The 18797-nt window shown below is 38.5% G+C and overlaps 1 protein-coding gene across 4 annotated transcripts; it reads left to right on the top strand.

Annotated features, from left to right (window-relative positions):
* The first annotated feature begins 67 nt into the window (after nucleotides 1–67).
* Nucleotides 68–14632, top strand: HELQ (helicase, POLQ like). 4 transcript variants are annotated; one of them, XM_054632963.2, is made up of 18 exons: nucleotides 68–343; nucleotides 712–1450; nucleotides 1805–1983; nucleotides 2537–2737; nucleotides 3772–3844; nucleotides 4337–4434; nucleotides 5001–5099; nucleotides 5763–5908; nucleotides 6595–6834; nucleotides 7527–7668; nucleotides 7970–8074; nucleotides 8585–8804; nucleotides 9531–9688; nucleotides 10062–10160; nucleotides 10444–10617; nucleotides 11142–11255; nucleotides 12899–13033; nucleotides 14432–14632. In XM_054632963.2, the coding sequence occupies exons 1-18, from the start codon at nucleotides 191–193 to the stop codon at nucleotides 14516–14518; spliced, it is 3162 nt and encodes a 1053-aa protein (XP_054488938.2). In that variant the 5' UTR covers nucleotides 68–190; the 3' UTR covers nucleotides 14519–14632. The 4 variants fall into 4 exon arrangements, with proteins under 4 accessions (XP_054488938.2, XP_077033048.1, XP_077033050.1 ...); XM_077176933.1 differs by having other exon boundaries at nucleotides 209–343; nucleotides 717–1450; XM_077176935.1 differs by lacking the exon at nucleotides 712–1450 and having other exon boundaries at nucleotides 219–343.
* The last annotated feature ends 4165 nt before the right edge of the window (nucleotides 14633–18797 follow it).

Genomic DNA, 18797 nt, shown 5'->3' with positions numbered 1-18797 from the left:
GCTGGCCAATAGCAGCGCGGTCTTCCCGACTCGGGGCAGGCGATTGGCAGCAGCCCGGCCACGTGCTTCCCCCGGCGGGTTGTTGCCCGGAGTCCCCGCTCCCGCCATGGTGGCTGCGCCTCCGCGGGGCGGTCCGGCGGTCCCGCTCCGTGCCCTGCTGCGGCAGTGACGGTCCCGCGCAGCCCTGGCCATGGCGGAGCCTGGGCTCGCCGTGCGGAGGAAGAGCCGCTCCAGATCGGAGCGCAAGCGGAGCCGGGCCCCAGTGCAGCCTGTTGCCGCTAGCTCGCCGGTGGCTCGCAAGAGACCGAGCTCTGGCGGCGAGGGACCCCCGGCGGAGGCCCTGGTAGGGGATGGCGGGATCCTGGGGCTGGTGTCGAGGCGGGGCAGCTCCGCTGGGAGGATGGTGTGTGTCGGGAAGGGTCGTATTTTGTATGAGAGGGTATGCTGCTCTTTGGCTTTATCTTTAAAAAAATCATCTCTATCATCTCTCTGCACGTATTCTCCTACTTGTAGGTTATCTGTTTCACTTAGTCAAGGCATTTCTTCAGAACCTGAGCTGGGTTCTCCTCACAGACGACATCACACAAAATGCTTTTGTGTTAAGCTGGGGCAGACTTAAGCGACTTGGCTCTGATGTTTGCGCTCTGCATGTTATTCTGCCTTCCGTGGCGTTGCCTCAGGGTGTCGATAACTCCTGTTTCGTTTTTGCAGTGCAGTAATGATAGCGAGGAGGATATGTTTGGTGACTATGACAGCTTTTATGGAAACGATTCCTTGATCGCTCAAGTGGATGATGTTGAGCACAAATACCTGCAGGATAAAAATATGGATGTGAAAGCAGCTGGAGAGATTGTACTTGGGAACCTTCAGTCAGGAGTTCACCAGAAAGAGCAAGACCACTTCTCTGCTTCACAAAATGCGGTTGTTCTTAAAAGTGACGATGAGGGTGCCTGCCAAGTGCATGACAGTGACCCAGCTGATGGCAATCAAATATTAACTGAGTCTATTTTAGATGACTTGCCATCGTCGCAACTCCTGTATTTTGAAAAAATGGATGAACTTTCTTCTGCTTCTAGAACATCTCCACTCTCAAAAGGGAGAGATGAACGTGTGAATTCTTTCTCAGACAAAATCAGAGACCCACTGTCTTTTTATGCTGGTGCTGAACACAGGAACAGACCTATTGATTCTTCCTCACACTCCAAGTGTGTTTTATTTAAATCTGAGAGTCTCAAAGATCACCTGAAAAGTGCTATGACTGGAAATGCCAGAGCCCAGACTCTGCAGGTCTCCAAGACCAAGCAGCTCAAAGAAGCTGTTTTATCTGAAGAGATTTTTGTGGCTAGGAAAGCTATTGAATCTTCTTCTCTTGATATAGGCCCTTTTTATGGATTACCTAGCAAGGTTAAAGATTTATTCAGACAACTTCGAGGGATTGAAACACTTTATGGTAGTGTAACCAATGGTCTGTTGGAAAAAAAAAAGAACTGCTAGTGGAGTATTGTCTGTTTCACCCATTATACTGTAAAAATATTTAAGGTAATGCTTAACATAAACCACATTGGAAAGTAGTTGTCCTGTTTTAGGAAGTGGCTGTTTTGGTGTTTTAGATGGATGGGATGGATGGATGGTATCCATCTGGATTACAGAATAGCTAGAAGTCACCATCACTGAAAGCTTTAAGTGCTTTTTTGAGGAAAAGCTCTCAAAGGCTGAGCTCAGAGTGTTCTGAATGAAACACAGGCATTTTCACATTAACTAACATTCCCCTGGGGTTGCTGATAGTTCCATTTATATTTTGCAGAGTGGCAGCATGATTGCCTAATGTTAGAATCCCTACAGCAAAGGAAGAACTTGATATACTCGTTGCCAACTGGTGGTGGAAAAACTCTTGTAGCTGAAATAATAATTCTCCAAGAATTACTCTGCAGGCAGAAGGATGTTCTGATGATCCTGCCATATGTTGCCATTGTCCAAGAAAAGGTCTGGATACAGTGTTTCTGGTACTGCTGTTCTGCTGTTTTTGATATAAGTCTTTCATGATACGCTTTGTTTACTTGCTCGAGTGCCTGGTTTGCAGTAAGGTTTTTATGAATATACGGTGGGAAGTGAGTGACCTCTTCTAAATGCTGCTCTGAGGGTCAGTAATTTTGGAATGGAACAGACACAAATTATGAGGTGAAGATACTGAGTTATGAAGTAAAGGGTGCTGAATTTTGAAATAATGGCTTTTTGGGATGTTTTCTTTAATTGTGCAGCCTGAGAACTGTGCTGCCCATCTTGCTAAGTAAGTGATCTTGAAATAAAAACGTATTTTGGTATAAAGGGAAAGTTAGTTTTAGAGAACAGATGGAACCCAGCTATAATTTGTGCAGACAGTTCAATTTTGTAGCTGAAGCAGATAATCTTAGCTAATATGTTTCACTCATTCAAGCAGCTGATTGTGGTATGGGTTGATTTTCTGTTGAGTTATTGAGGCAGATCTGCAATCCAAAATGAGCATGAATTTGTTCTCTAACTGATTTTTCTTTTACAGATTAGGGGTTTATCGAGTTTTGGGATAGAATTGGGTTTCCTGGTTGAAGAATATGCAGGAAGTAAAGGAAGATTTCCACCAATCAAAAGGAGAGTAAAGAAATCTCTTTATATTGCTACTATAGAAAAAGGACATGCTCTGGTGAACTCCTTAATTGAAACAGAAAGAATCAATGACCTCGGCCTGGTTGTGGTGGATGAGGTAGGCCACAAGATCCAGCGTATCAGGTGCAAGATCTTTTAGGGTTCTAATAAGCAATTATTTAGGAAGGAGCAGTTCTTTGCCTGTTTGGTTTTGCTTAGAGTATTCATCATGAAAACTACTTTTATTTTCTGTGTTCTGAATTGGCCCATAATTCTCTAATTTGAAAGTTGTTGTTTGTTCTTTTTTTTAATGAAGCATTTATCACTTTTTCAGAATAATAGATTTATATTGAGAAATCTACTGTGGTAGTGGTTGATGGTGAATTCCTGCATAACTACTTGTCATTTAGAAGTCTCTAATGGGTTGATATAAAGCATAAATAATTCTAATGTTTTGGAATGTACTTTATGAAGCCTAGACCTTAACTCGTAGATGTGAAGCCATGCAACTTTGTGTCTGGTAGTAATGACCCAGTGAAACACTGACAAAAATGAAAAATACCAAGTAACATTTGGCTGTGAGAATTGCCTGTTGCAGTGGTGGGGCTGAGTTGCACTACCAAGGGTTTATTGTGAGGTTGAATAACATGTATAATGTCTAATGGGGATTTTAATTCCTGGAATTATTCAGGCTGACTGACCATACTTTAGCACTGTAGCTTCTAAACAGAGGGCAGCTGAAGCACTAACTACTGTTTTTTCTAGAAGCTGGCTGCTAGGAATGTTTTTACTTTAAGTGTTGCTTAAACCACATTTAGTTTAAAATTGCCTCAGACTGGCAAATAGAAAAATCTCCACCCTGACTGTTTACTGTCAGGAGTTAACTGTGTCAGTTGTGGTCTAATTAAATGGAAGGTAAATCTTGTTGTCTACATTTGCCCATGAGTCTTGTTCTGTGATTCTTAAATGCTTTTTGAGTGAGGTAATACATCTGAGCTTAACAGTCCAAATTTAAACAAGGGATATCTTTAGGAAGTCCAAGAAAAACAGTTCTGTAGTATTTCTTTATATTATATATTTTGGTGGGGTTTTTTTAGAAATACTCTCAACTCATTAGCATTCTTGCCTTTTCTTTTTCCCTTCTGTCCACAGCTGCATATGCTCGGGACGGGAAGTCGTGGAGCAGTACTGGAAATTACTCTGGCGAAAATTCTTTACACCAGTAGTAAGACGTGGCTACAGTTAATGTCATCAACATTTTGTAGTTGTGGCCTCTGAGAGAAGTCACTCTCACTTTCTGGATTTGTGTTGTTTTGGCTGCTTTTGAAAAACATGGCATGACTCCATGTATTAACAGCATTTACTCATTGAAGTGTTACTTGACCCTCTAACGATGTTAGGGTGTTTTTGAAGCTCTTTTGATACTTCTCTGTGAAATGCTAGGTGTTGTCAAAAGTCTTCCATTTATTTGTAGGAGCCCTTTCCAATTAAATGTTTCTTTTTTTTACATTTAAGTCTCAGTTACTATTTTGTAACTTATAATATTATTTCTTAGTTAGTTAGTATTTCTTTAGTAGTGGCCTTTCCCTTCAAACCTGCTACTTTGGCATTTTGGAAAGATTGATGGTGAAGAAGGAGTCTCGTGACTTAGATACTGAACAGAAGTGTTAAAAATTGGCAATGTGACAATAAAATCATTTCAACTTCTGTTTTACAGAAAAGACACAGATCATTGGCATGAGTGCAACGTTAAATAATGTTGGAGACCTGCAGAAGTTCCTCCAAGCAGAGTACTACACTAATAATTTTAGACCGGTCTGTATACAAGATATCAGGAACTAGTAAAGAAGATATTTGCCTTTAAAATCATAGTAAATCTGTTTAGAATTGTATCACACCTTTTCTGCTTAATTGTACAGTATAAGGCCTGCCATTGCTCTCTAATTGCTAACAATACAGTAAATAGCACCATGCACTTCTAAATACACAAATGCAATAACCTTTGTAATACTGTGCTAAGGCATTTGCTTCTCTTTAGCTTAAGCAATTCCTAAATTACAGCAACTGTGCTGAGTCACTGCAGTCCATTTGGTATAACTAGGATATGTAGATGCTGGTTCTTGTATGCTGTTAGGACAACATGGTTTATAAATAGTTCATGGGATGCAATTTTGGCATTCTTCATTATGATTCCATGGTTTATCAAGGCAAATAATCAAAACAATTAAGTTCTCTTAGAAATTCTAAAGCGCGTGCTTATGTGCAAGTATGTATATGACATGTGATGTTTAGAGAAAAGCTGTATCTGTACATCAGTAATAGCTTTAGAGAGAACTGAGTAATTTAACTGAAGTTTCTCTTTGTGGTTTCTACCTTGCTAGGTAGAATTAAAGGAGTACATAAAGATACGAGACACCATTTATGCAGTTGACAGCAAAACAGAAAATGGCTTTGCTTTTTCACATCTCCTTAATTTCAAGGTAAAAACAAAGTGCTTATAGTTTCTTAGAACTGTTGTGAAATGCATTATTTTACACTGATATGCTTACAGGCCTTTTACTAGAGAAATTACTTAAACATGATAATTCAGTTGTAGTACCCATGAGAAAGAAGGGGTAGGCTTTGGGAATGAAAAAAACAGCGTTAAAATACTGAATGCTTAACTTGATTTGCACTTCTTTTTGACTCTTCAAGGTAGAGGTTTCTTCAGTATTTTGAAAAGTAATATGTTTGAGTATTCCAGATACTCAATGTTTTTTGTTGGGGGGTAGAGTTGATCACTCTTGGACAAAACTGAAAGATACCTTTTGGGGGTTTTGCCAGCTTACTACTGCCTTGTAGGGATTCTTTCAACCTTTACAAAGGAAAATGTGTCTAATGGTAGACTGTATCTCAAGCATTGCTAAAAGAAAATGAAGTATTAAGGGAAAAAGCAAAGAATTTGATTTGTGTATCCATGCATCCCTCAAGTTCAATGTCTTTCATATGAGGATTGGGAGAAAAGTTTATCCTACAACATCTTGGAATTCCGTCACATTTAATCCAATGGGAGTATTCAACCAATGGTTGAGAACAAGTGTTTAATGTTTAGGTTACAACTTAATTCCTAGGTTTAAATATTTGTCAATCTGTGCTTATTACAGTATTCTAGTAATCTGGAGAGAGCAGATCCTGACCACATCATTGCCCTCGTTACTGAAGTTATTCCTAAATATTCCTGTCTAATCTTTTGTCCCACTAAAAAGAATTGTGAAAATGTGGCTTCAATGGTGTGCAAGTACCTCAAGAAGTAAGTTTCTATATATGTATTTTTTTTAATTATATGTGAAATAATTGCTTACAACTTAGGGTTTATTGTCATCTAGCTTGCAAGTGGTTTTTCCTGGTGATTAGAAGTAAATGCTTTGAACATGGAGTCATATAATGTTGCTAACTGCATAAGTGATAGCAAACTGCAAAAGGCTTATTAAATACAATTTTTTTTAAGTTCTTACTTTTGTACCAAAACAGTTGAAAAAGATGATTGCCAGAGGAAAAAAAAAAAAAACTAAAGAAAAGAAGGAAAAACATACTAAATTAATCTAACTTTATGTCCCTTTGGCATTGGTTTCTGGAAGCTTAGAAAACAAACATTTTTCTCTTGGAAAACAAACATTTGGTATTTGGTCATGTATTTGGTAGTCAGTTGAATATCTCTATTCCCATACCCACCTTGGAAATATGAGTTGTAAAATCTAAAGCAGCCAGTATTTGATCTCTTCTGTTCCTGTGTTTCCAAACAAGGAAGGCTCTATTGCAACTAAATCAGCCTCTTGTGTATTGCTGGAAAGTTACTGGAAATAACTATTTCTTCAACTTACATGTTAGAGAAATGAATGATGAACAGAATGAGGCAGTAAGCATGTCTCTTGGTTTTTATTTTCTTTTTGCTTAATGATTGGTCAAAATCTAAAGAAATGCTTTTCCTCCTCCAAGAGAATTTAGAGCCCACAAGGAGAAAGAAAAACAAGATCTCATCAAGAACCTAAAGAGTATTGGAAATGGAACTGTCTGTCCTGTTTTGAAGCAAACAATCCCTTTTGGTATTGCCTATCACCATGGTGGCCTTACAAATGATGAAAGAAAAAGCATAGAGGAAGCTTATTCTGCAGGTGTCCTGTGTCTGCTTGCTTGCACAGCCACTTTAGCTGCTGGAGTGAACCTACCAGCTAGAAGGTTAGTAGCCAAAAGATTTAAGTTTTGCATTGATTTTTGCTTTGTAAAAAAAAAAAAATCTTTAGTAAGTTGGAAATCTTAGTGCTATTTAAAGTGTGTTTGTGCTTTTGCCAGCAAATTGGAAATATAAAGGATGTTGTGGTCAATTTGGGACACAAGCCTGTAGCAATCATGTAGGAAATGTGAATCAGTAGGAAGTACCTCAGAGTATATCACTGAAGAGCACTTATGTAAATGGATTAAGGAAGTTTTAATAAATTGAAAAATGTTTTCATGTTTTTAGTAATGTTATTCAAAAGAAGAGTGATTTCTTTAGATACTCTCCTAGGAGCAGTGTTTAAATGGTAAAATAAACCTTTTCTGAGGATTTGCAGTTGGAATATGTTTTAAAACAAAAATGTGTTATCTTTTCATATGCAAGTTCTGATGATAGGGCTGCTGTACTCTGTGTGACCAAAGATTGCTTGGCTAGGTGGACTGGCTAAGAATCCACTTCTGTGTGCACATTTAATACACCTTAAATAGTTTAAGGCTTTACAATTGATTTACTCATCTGTCCAAAGAGGTACATTTGAATTTTATTAGTTATGAGGTAAGGGGCCTATATAAACAGTGAATTTGAATTTATAACATTTTATTGCTGCTTTAGTAATTTGAATATAAAGCATAACTTATTCAAGATGTCTTTGCAGGGTGATTCTCAGAGCTCCTTATGTTGGCAATGACTTCCTGAAGAAGAGCCAGTATAAGCAAATGATTGGCAGAGCTGGTCGAGCTGGTATTGACAGTGCTGGAGAAAGTATTCTCATAGTGCAAGAAAAAGACAAACACTTGGTAATTTTTACAAAGCTGTTGGTAATTTAAATTGCTGAGTTAAGATGGTGGAATAAACAGGAGGAGACAAGCTGCCTAGCTTAATTTTTGTTCACCTCTTAAAGTTGTAAGTATTTGATTTATGTAATAATATCTTTACACTTCCTTTATGTGGCTTGTTTTCAGATGGGAACTGTAAACTTTTGATGTTTACCATTATTTTCTTTATAAGGTGAATCATGCATGTCAGTTTGATTTTTTGAAAGTATAAAATTAATGCATGAATATTCCTCTGTACTAATATCTTCCTTGCCCCTTTTAGGTTCAGGATTTAGTTCACAGTCCTTTGGAGAGCTGCCACAGCAATCTTCTGCTGGAGTTGACCAAGGGAATCCAGAGCCTGTTGTTATCTTTGGTTGGACTGAAGGTATCAGTTAACTCTTCTCTGTGAGTAACTTAACTGCTTGGAAATGCTAAGAAAATGTCACCTGTTGATCCTGTAGGAAAAGACAGACTGCTTAAACATTCAGGCTTGCAAGTTCAGAAAAGCTTTAATCAAATTTTTGTCCTTATCTGATTAGATCTTCTCATTTAACTCAATAAGTAATCATCTAACACAACGATTACCTTATGTGTAAAAGCAAAAATTATATCTATCTTATTATACAATAGAATATTAATATTTCTATTTCTGATACTTGATTCAAAATACAAATAGAAGCAGTGGAAGCAAGTTAACATGATGCAGTTGCTAGAATAATAGAACAGATGGAGAGCAGTCCATCAGATCCACCACCGAGAATCTACCATTCTATTTGTTGGGATATATTCTATAGAAACACAAGCTCTTTCTTTATTCAGTATTTTTTTCTTATGTCTTATTAAATATGTGAAATTATAACTTTAAATATGCTAATCATTTCCCAAACTGGTGCAGATAGCAGTTACCTGTGAGGAAGTGGACAATTTTATGTGCTGTACATTGCTGGGTGTTCAGCAGCAGCTGCTGTGTAAAGAGAAGAGCCTCTCAGAGATAATTAAAGATGGACTGGAAAATCTAATAGAAAAAAGACTCCTAAAAGGAAAAATATCTGAGAAAGACCACAATTCCAAATCTACACTGACAATCACACCCTTGGGTAAAGCTGCATTTAAGGGTATGGACTTTTTTATTGTTATTATTTAACTGCAATGAAAATTAAGTTGTCAAGAAAGAGTTTTGCTACATGATGTAGACTGAAAATGGGAGTGAAGTAGCACATGACTGAAAGTGATGTGAATGAAGTGTGATAATATTGATCCCACTGGGAAAAAAACCGGAACTGTACCCCTAAAAGAATCACTTAAATAATTGATTTAGTGTTGTAATTGAAGTGGCTCAGGGCCTTGTTTTACAATTAATTGTTATGAACAGGTTATTGTAAACAGAAGGATTTCTTGGAAAGCTTAAGAGGGAAAGGGAGCATATGACATGTAGACCAATTGTAATAAAAATAAATATATCAGGAAGTTCTGTTTTCCTATCGTATCATAAATATTTTGGGGTGTGGAATGTAGTTGAAATAGGATGAGTCTGAAAGGTTCCTTCAATCTACGGAATTATTGTAGGATTTCAGTAAAGCCAAGACATTTCACAAGTACTCCAAAACCACACAGAATGAACATACATGGAAATAGGTGATTGCCTTTCCTCAGCTTTGCTTTGCTACTCATGTTAGGTTAGAATAGTAATTCAGGTTGCAGATATTTCTCTCCAGTTCAGATGGCATAACAAGCTTTTGTGGAAGGTAAAGACAATACTAATTTATGTTAAAATGTACTTTATTTAACTCTGTGTGCCTGTTTATAATTGTCCTTATTCTTACCCTGTGTGCTTATTCTAGGCTCGATAGACTTGGCGTACTGCAATATTCTGTACCGAGAACTGAAAAAGAGTTTGGAGGGGCTGGTTCTCGAGAGCAATCTTCATCTCCTCTATCTGTCAACTCCCTATGATATGACTTCTACTTGTAGCCCAGATTGGATGATATACTTGAGACAGGTGAGAAATTGCTAGCAAACATCCATTGGGGCATTCAGTAATCCTGTGTATTAAATTTGCAGGGGGTTTGTACACATAGGACATGAAGTGGGGTAACAATCTGATAGCAAATATGCTGGGTTTTTTACTGGGGGTGCACTAAAATCTGTTTAATTCTGTTAAAATGAGGCATTCAGAGATGGACAGTTACAGATAAATCAGACAAGCAGGCAAAGAAGCCTCAGAGCTGCCTGTGACTGGTGACTGTAGTACTACTCTACTGATTCTATAGAGATATTGAAAAACGTTGTTGCACTGTGAACAATGTACTTGTGTTTTCTATGATATTAAAAGAATTGAATATCTGAAAATTCTTTATAAAATTTTATTTTAGTTTAACCAGCTAAGTGCAGCAGAGCAAAAAGTAGCAGATATTGTGGGAGTACCTGAAAGCTTTATTACAAAAAAGGCTTCTGGTCAAGCCGTCAGAAAGGTAGGTTGGCAATTTCTCATACCTAAGATGACAGTTTAGTGATTTCATTTGATTATTTGCAAATTCCAGAAGATTTTTCTGCTAATGTTATTTATTGCTGTTCTGATTATTAAAGTTCTTTTAATCTCATTGGTTGGTTTTCTTAATGTTTTTAATGTCTTGTGTAGTATAGAAATGTTTAAAAGCTGTGACAGGAGTAGAGATGAAAAAATTTGCCTTGTAGTACTAACAGAACATCTGCAGTGTGATACTGGCTCTGAATTCTAGTTTGTCTTATTCCTAGAATGTGGACAATGCTGTGGTGAACAGGTTCTACCTGACATTTGTTCTTTACTCACTACTGAAAGAGACCAATATATGGAGTGTTTCAGAGAAATTTAACTTGTCCCGGGGCTATGTGCAGAATCTCCTCAATTCTGCAGCCTCCTTTGCATCCTGCCTTCTACATTTCTGTGAGGTACTGTGTTAAAAAAATGTAAATAAATTTTGTGGCTTGGTTTTGCAAAATCTGGAGTTTTGTTATCTTACTTTAGAACTGAATACAGGTGTGGTAATTCACCATTCCTGTGCAAAAATGTTTCTTCCCCTTCCTGTTCTATGTTATTTTTTCTGTCATTTTTTCTGTTGAGCAAAGCTTAACATTGTCATACAATGACATTTCTGATAGTAAAAGCAAGCTTTATGCACTGAGAGTGTGAAAATATACAAATTGTACAGGGCATTGGTCACTGTTAGTGCTGTTGGTGAAATAAGGAAAATAATTTATTGCTGATCCTTCAGAATTGCCCCACCTTTGGGATGTTCAGCTGAAGAATGCTGAATACACCTCTGCAGCTCTCTGAAAGGATGGCTTAGAGAAATAATAGTGCTTCCCCTATCTAAAAGACAAATACATACTTTTTGCCTTAGTAGAGTTTTGTCTGTCATATTTCTCAAATACAGAACTTTGGAGCTGATTTTTAGCAATCTTTGTCTCTGCAGGAATTGGAAGAATTCTGGGTTTATAAAGCCTTGCTCACAGAGCTTACCAAGCAGTTGACATACTGTGTTAAGACAGAACTCATCCCTCTGATGGAGGTAGCAGGGGTTCTAGAGGTCAGTAAACCTGCCTTGATGAAACTTTTCAAGTTAACTTGTGTGCTAAATGTTACTGTGTCTTTCAAGTGTATCTGGAAAACCAAGTAATTTGTTACTGGGAATTCAGCTTAATGCAGATATTCCACAACAGTCTGGAGGTTGGGGGAAAAGTGATCTGTTTAGGAAATGGGAGCTGAGGCCTATGGTTTTCTTCTGGCTTCTGCCACAGCAACTATGAAAATACTGTATTTGGACAATAGTTTAACTGTATACTCAGTTGAAAGTCCTGCATTTTGGCCACAATAATCCCCTGCACTGTTATAGGCTGGGAACAGTGTGGCCGGACCGGGCCCAGGCAGAAAGGGACCTGGGGGTACTGGTCAACAATAGACTGAACATGAGCCAGCTCTGAAGGCCAAAGGCATCCTGGTCTGTGTCAGGAATAGTGTGGCCAGCAGGAGCAGGGAGATCATTCTTCCTCTGCACTTGGCACTGGTGAGGCCACACCTTGAGTGCTGTGTCCAGTTCTGGGCCCCTCAGTTTAGGAAGGATGTTGACTCACTTGAGCACGTCCAGAGGAAGCAACGAGGCTGGAGAGGGGCTTGGAACACAAACCCTGTGAGGAACAACTGAGGGAGCTGGGGGTGTTTAGCCTGGAGAGCAGGAGACTCAGAGGTGACCTTATCACTCTCTACAACTTCTGAAAGGTGGCTTTAGTCAGCTGGGGGTTGGTCTCTTTCTCCAGGCAGCACTGACAGAACCAGAGGGCACAGTCTCAAGCTGTGCCAAGGGAAATATAGGCTGGATATTAGGAAGGAGTTTTTTACAGAAAGGGTGATAAAGTTTTGGAATGGACTGTCCAGGGAGCTGGTGGAGTCACCATCCCTGGATATGTTTAAGACTGGATGTGGCACTCAGTGCCATGGTTTAATTGAGGTGTTAAGGCATGGGTTGGATTTGATGATCTTTAAGGCCTCTTCCAACTTTGTCATTCTGTGGAAAACAGAGTCCAGGTTTCTTTTGTGGTAAGTATTCTTCAGTTCCTGGGAGTAAGGAGGAATAAGAATTTACATATTTAAGTTAGAAGATCCTTACAGAAATATGCAAAGTCATGTTGGGACTGCATGTATTTTAAATAAGAAATTTAACTTGTCTCTGAATCAAAGACTCCTATTAAAACAAAAGCTCTTTTGGGACTTCAGTCCAAGGTTCTACTCCTCACAAAATGATTTAACTTACTTATCCAGCATATTGTAGAATCAGTTTGTCAGAAAACCATTGAATTTAGTGGCAGTGAGGTTTTAATCTGAGAAGCTAAACAAGACAGACGCCTCCAAAGAATGTGGGACTGTCATTCCTGTCAGTGACAGTGAATGCAGAAAACATGGCAACAAGAGAAGACAGCAGCATTGGTATCATCTAGGCTCAGAGGAAATAAAGGCAAATGGATTCATTAAAGGTGGATAAGATTGCTAGGGTGGTAAATCTTAGTGGCAAACCTGTGCTTTTAGGCTATAAAGATTCTCAGTGAGTATTCAGGTTAGAAAAAGAGAATTGGATTGATATGCAAAATGAAATGTTGGAGATTGGTGCAGATATTGGCAGTTACCAGTAATTCCTATTTCCTGTTCTGATAATCTAACACAATTTTGTACTTTCAGGCACGAGCAAAACAGCTTTACAATGCAGGGTACAAAACTTTAGCACACTTGGCTAATGCAAATCCAGAAACTTTGGTGAGGATGATTGAGCACTTGTCACAACGTCAAGCCAAACAAATAATTTCATCTGCAAAGGTGAGTTAGAAACAAAGCTATAAAAACCTGCTTCAGAACTCCAGTATGTCAAAAGTGGATGTTTGAACAACAATAAAAGGGAAGGATTCAGTTTACTAGTAAAGGCATTAGTGGACATTTGTGATCCGAATGCTGATATGTACTAAGAGCAGTCTGTTGTGTACAGCCAAGTGGTGCTGCTTTTCAGAGGGGAAGCAAAGGGCAAGAATGTGTGACAGCTTGTCTGATACTTGAAATGCTCTGTTCTGCCAATCTCTCAGGACTTACCTTACAGAAGTTCTAGTGGTAATTGTGACAAAAGAATAGGATTTGTAGAGTTGTAGAAATGGAAACCAACAAGGTGCAGGATTAACTTCACCTATTTAGGTTGCTTTTGTCATGCCCTTTTATTCTTTCCTGTCTTTTCCATTTTGAATATGCAAGTTCCATAACAAACACTGAGTTGTGTCTAAACAAAAACTGCAGGAAGTACTTTTTCAAGGGATGGTATTCACTCCCTGTCCCCCATTCATCATCTGCTCTTGCAATGGTATTGGCTTTATGTTTGATTCTACTAGAAGAGCAAGCTCATGGTGAAATAAGGGAATGTCCAGAATAAAAGGATGGGTGATTGGTGTAAAAATAAGGCAGTCAATTAGAAAGTTTTGGTTTGCACATTCTCATGAAGTAAATATACCAGCTTTGGGGTTTGTGTACTTTAAAGGTCATGTTCAGATAATGTTGTAGGCTTCTTGCTGCCTTTTTCGTTTACTGCTGTGGGAGCCAAAAGAAAGGGATATATGCAGATTGCTTATCTACATCAAGGACAAGTCTAGCAATCTACCCTACTCTCCTGCTCAGATACTAAATTCATGGAGTTTTCTCTAACTGGAAAGTTAGAAGAGTGCTTGAATGGGGTCCTGCTCCTCTCCATGCCAGCAACAAACAGTTCAGGGCAGTGGATTTAACAACTGCTAATATCGGGAGTCCTGTATGTCTGGTGTAAAATACTGTAGTAAGAAATTTCAAATAAAGGAAGAAGTCAGCTCAGCAGGCACAACTTAAAAATGTTTATTCTAACATGGAAAATGAATGTCTAAGGTTAAAAATGTTCCTTAACAGTTCCAGACAAAACTGTTCATATTCTATAAAATTGGTGTATTATGTGGTGGCAGAATCCAGAAAACCATCTGTGTGCTGGATGAATTTTTGTGTGACTGCTTTCTATATGGGTGTAAACTAATCGACAAAAAAATGCTAGTTCTTTGAGGCAAAGCTGCTGCTGTCCTGGGAGCAGCAGTCTTCTACAGACCCAGGTGCAAGTTTGGAGGGAAACGTTGGTGTTTTAATCTAAGAGTCATAGCTAATACTTGTATTTGTTTTCTAATTTTTGTTTTTCTCTGTGTTTTCTTGTTGTAGATGCTGCTGAGTGAAAAAGCTGAGGCTTTACAGGAAGAAGTCGAAGAACTCTTAAAAGTGCCAACAGATATCCCAGGGACCCACTGATTGTCATGGAAAAAAAATAATGAATCCAAAATTCAGATATTTTTAAAGTTTTTAACTCTCCTGTTTAAAGCTGCTGTAATTTAATAAATATTTAATATCTTTTGTATACCACAATTCTGAGTGATTTCTGAATTCAGAAGTTGACTATTGTAAACAAGGTGCCCTGATGAGGGCAGGAATGATTCATCTGACTCCATCTTATCAGAAGTCTAATTTATTACTTTATTCTACTATATTATATTAAAGAATACTATACTATACTAAAGATTACAGAAAGGATATTTACTGAATGCTAAAAAGGTAATAAACTCGTGACTCTTTCCAGAGTTCTGACACAGCTTGGCCCTGATTGGCCAATGAGTCAAAACAACTCACACCAGAGTCCAATCAGGCAATCACCTGTGGGTAAACAATCTCCAAACACATTCCACAGAGCACAGCACAGGAGAAGCAAATGAAATAAGAATTGTTTTCCTTTTCTCTGAGGCCTCTCTAGCTGCCTTCCAGCTTCCCAGGAGAAAAACCCTAGGAGAAGGAATTTTTTCAGAGAATGTGAATGCCACAGTTGACTTCATTCAAAGGTTTGGACTGTGAACTTCTTGAGCAATAGGACAGAATCATCTTCATTCCTGGTTTTAGATACAGCCCTAGGAGTGCTTTGGGAATTGGACTGACTGCTTTGTGTGTACTTCTGCTGGGAGCTTATGCTCACAGCTGACTTAAATAATACCTTTAGATATTCCCTTTAGGACACCTGCATTTGAGTGAGCTACCCAGAAATGCCTGCTTGCAGGATTCTCTGTACTCTAGTGTAGCTAATGGAAGGAGCTGCAATTCATAACAAAGAAGTTGTCCCAGAGTTGTGCAAGAGATCATAAATGATGCCTAGTTTAAGCCTTTTTGAAAAATGCAAATATCAAATTCATACTCAGCCTCTGGCAATTCCCTGAGATAATTCTTTCAGGATGCCTTTGAAGCAGTCTTCCAAACAGAAGGTTTACTTTTTTAAAATGTTTTTAATTTCTTGCTTAAATGTGAAGACTAAATAAAGATGAGGTCTTAAAGAACTGATGTTTGAGAAGCCCTGTCAAGTTCTGAGAGTCCATGGGCATGTGTCAGTCACCCTAGTCAGGATTTTTAAAGGCATCTGAACCCAATTTGCTCCAGCAAAAACTTAAGCTTCATTAGTTTTGAACCTACTTTAGAACCTACATCTGCCTGAACCTTCATCAGTTGTGACATGGCAAACTTGTAAGCTGCTCTGTAGCACTTGACAATGTCCTGCACATTAAGACAGACTTGAAAGCTGGGGCAGCCTGATGTGTTAAATTACAGAATCATAGACTGATTTGGGTTGGAAGAAACCTTAAAGATCATCTCATTCCAAACCCTCTGCCATGGGCAAGGACACTTCCACTAGACGAGGTTGTTGAAATCCTCACCCAGCCTGGCCTTGAACACCAGGCATGGGGCATCCACAACTTCCTTGGGCATCCAGTGTCAGTGCTTCATCACCCTCACAGTAAGGAATTTCTTCCTAATATCCAATCTAAATATCTCTTCTTCTGGTTTAAATTTATTCCATCTTGTCCTATCACTATCTACCCCTCTAAAGAGTCTCTCTCCCTCATTTATTGTAACACCTGGAGTCTTCTCTGTGCTGAACAACCCCAGCTCCCTCAGCCTGTGTTCATAGGAGAGGTGCTCCACCCCTATGAGCATCTCCATGGGCTACCTCTGAAAACAGTGTCCATGGCTTTCTTGTGCTGAGAACCTCAGATCTCGATGCAGTGTTCCAGGTGGGGTCTCATGAGGGCATGAAACTATGAGGTCTCATAGTTTTGAATTATGGTAGCCAGTGTAGCAGCACACCTAAACATGGCATTTCTGTGTAAAATTTGGTCTCTTCTCAGTAAAGGAAAAGTAAGATAAGCCCCCAGTTTAACTAAGGTTTGATAGGTTAATTATGTTGTGGCTCTAGAAAGAAGCAGAAAGGTTTTTAAATCCAGTGAGGATGTTAGATGTTGAATGCTTGATAGAAAATGGTTAAGGTGAAAAACTGTAGAAAATGCTAATATTCTACTGCTCATTCTGTTGTTGCATTAGAGAAATCATAGGTAACAATTGAATAAATTCTTTATAAACCTTTATTTGGCATAAACATGCCTCTAAACCCACACTTGTGATATTTCATAGTAGCTTGCATGGTTTGGATAAATGCAATATTTGACTGCATTCAGTATTAAACCAGGTCAGGAATTTAAAACCAGCTCTTGTTAGAGGGAATGATTCATTTCCACTGGTACACTGAGTGCCCACAGGGAAATCCTGTTACTGATATTTAAGTGCCTGAGGCACATTTGGATTTGGAAATATGAAAAAATGTGAAGTTGGTCCTCAAGGGCAGAAGCAATATTTGCCATGACTTGTGGCTATATCTAACTCTATCTCTTAATGCCTTGCCTTTTAATTAAGATCTATTTTTGACCAAATGATACATAACATTAAATTCTCTATTGGTTTGTGTTACATTCAAAAGAGAGATGATGCTCACTCCAGCATAACAGTGAAGACATATCTAAGTAGGAGATGTAGTTCCCACATAAGAAAACACAACTATCTTAGAGGTTTATTGGTACTTGATGGTGCTTTTCCAAAGTTTGGTACAGTTTTGTGTGGATTTGATGGGGGAAAGAACCCTAGGAATTTACTATATAATTATTCACTCTGAGTACTGAGTTACTGCAATAACAGATGTTATGGAAATAATCCATTAATTGCTGCATCTATTACAGAATAGTTAATAAGCCAGTAACATCTGTCACAATTCTTTGCATATTTGTACTTGTGTGCTAATTAAAGTGTACATTTTATGTATTTATATAGCAGAGGGGAACAGCAGTAAAATATTATTCCTGCCACTTGCTAAATGCACCCTCACACTATAGATGACCGTAACACCCAGCACTGCTACAAGATCAGGTTTTGATGAGATACATGTTTAGAAAAAAAGTCAAATATTCCCTACAAATGCCAGAGCTCCTGTGAAAATGGTAGGAAAAGCTGGTTTGAAACAAGAGAGTGGTTTTCAATCTGCATAAAGCTGGTCTGGAAAGAAAAAGAAGTTGGCAATTGTTGTCTCTGCTGTTCTCTTCACATAGACTGTGCTCAGCCTTGATGGATGAGTGCAATTCCCTTAAGGCTTTATCTGTGACCTTAGAGAGGATCAGAAATTAAATGAAGCTGCACTAATTTGCACTGAAACTTTGCTATATGTAGCTTGTCTTATTTTCCTGAAATCAAGCTTATCAGGCAAAGCAGTAGATGTATTTCATACTGCTTGTTTTAATGTGATTAAATACTTTTCATATAAAGCTTTCTTACCTGGGCTTTTCCCCTGGGTGGAGATGGGAGAAGAGAAAAAAGGGAATACAACAGATGCTGCTCATGGTATTTTTGTACTGCCAGATGATGCTCAGTGCTTCAGTGGGCTGATTTATATAGCACTCAGGTATTGGAATCAATATGCATTAGTTTGGTAAATGTCTGTTATGGGTGAATGTGCTATGGGAAAACTTATGCTGAGGATGGATTCAAGATATTTTGGAAAGCAAATATTTCTCACTTGCTTCAATGGGATGTTTGTATCCTAAGGCCTGTGTTAAAGGAAAAGAAGCAACATTGATGAATTTATCTTATTTCCATGTGATATAATGGTGGATGCTTCAAAGCTAAGTAGGTCATAAAAATATGCTGTGTTGAATGTTCCTGACAATGTCTTCATAACCCACAGTAAATTGGATGGGAGCTATTGTGTGTTCAAGTCTGTTCAGGTGCAGAGAAATATTCTGACCTAAAACCTCAGAGCATATTTCTTAGTCTTTATTTCTATTCACTCCACTTTCCAACTTGCCCACATAGACCAGTTCTTGTGTTTGTGTGATTCCCTTTCTTCCTCTGAGTCATGATTGTGTGAACCTCTGTACATAACTTACTGAAAACTGTCTCCTGGAAGGACTAGTAAGAGTCAGGCTAAGGATAAGGTTTAGCTGTTAATTTTCATTGTGTGAATGCGTTCCTATGTTCTGAAAAGCCATTTCCACATGAGTTAATCCTGCCTAGCTCTCACTTTGTCCTTCCTTTTAAAGCTTCATTTCATCTCTGTGTGCATATCAAAGAAAACTGCTAAAATCTGGACCCAAGGTGTCATTTCCATCTCTGAATAAACAGGGTGTGCCATCTCAGACTCCCATAACCATCTGGGTTCAGAAATAAAACT

Source organism: Agelaius phoeniceus, chromosome 4 (assembly GCF_051311805.1).
Source record: "Agelaius phoeniceus isolate bAgePho1 chromosome 4, bAgePho1.hap1, whole genome shotgun sequence".
Lineage (NCBI taxonomy): Eukaryota > Metazoa > Chordata > Aves > Passeriformes > Icteridae > Agelaius > Agelaius phoeniceus.
Note: the sequence above shows the minus strand (reverse complement) of the source record. Positions and strands in the feature narration are given on the sequence as shown.

Bases quoted from the DNA above. Each gene is read 5' to 3' on its own strand.
- HELQ (XM_054632963.2), top strand. From the start codon at position 191: ATGGCGGAGCCTGGGCTCGCCGTGCGGAGGAAGAGCCGCTCCAGATCG. The intron at 9,689-10,061 runs GTGAGAAATTGC...ATTTTATTTTAG, and splicing joins GGATGATATACTTGAGACAG to TTTAACCAGCTAAGTGCAGC. The intron at 13,034-14,431 runs GTGAGTTAGAAA...TTCTTGTTGTAG, and splicing joins AAATAATTTCATCTGCAAAG to ATGCTGCTGAGTGAAAAAGC.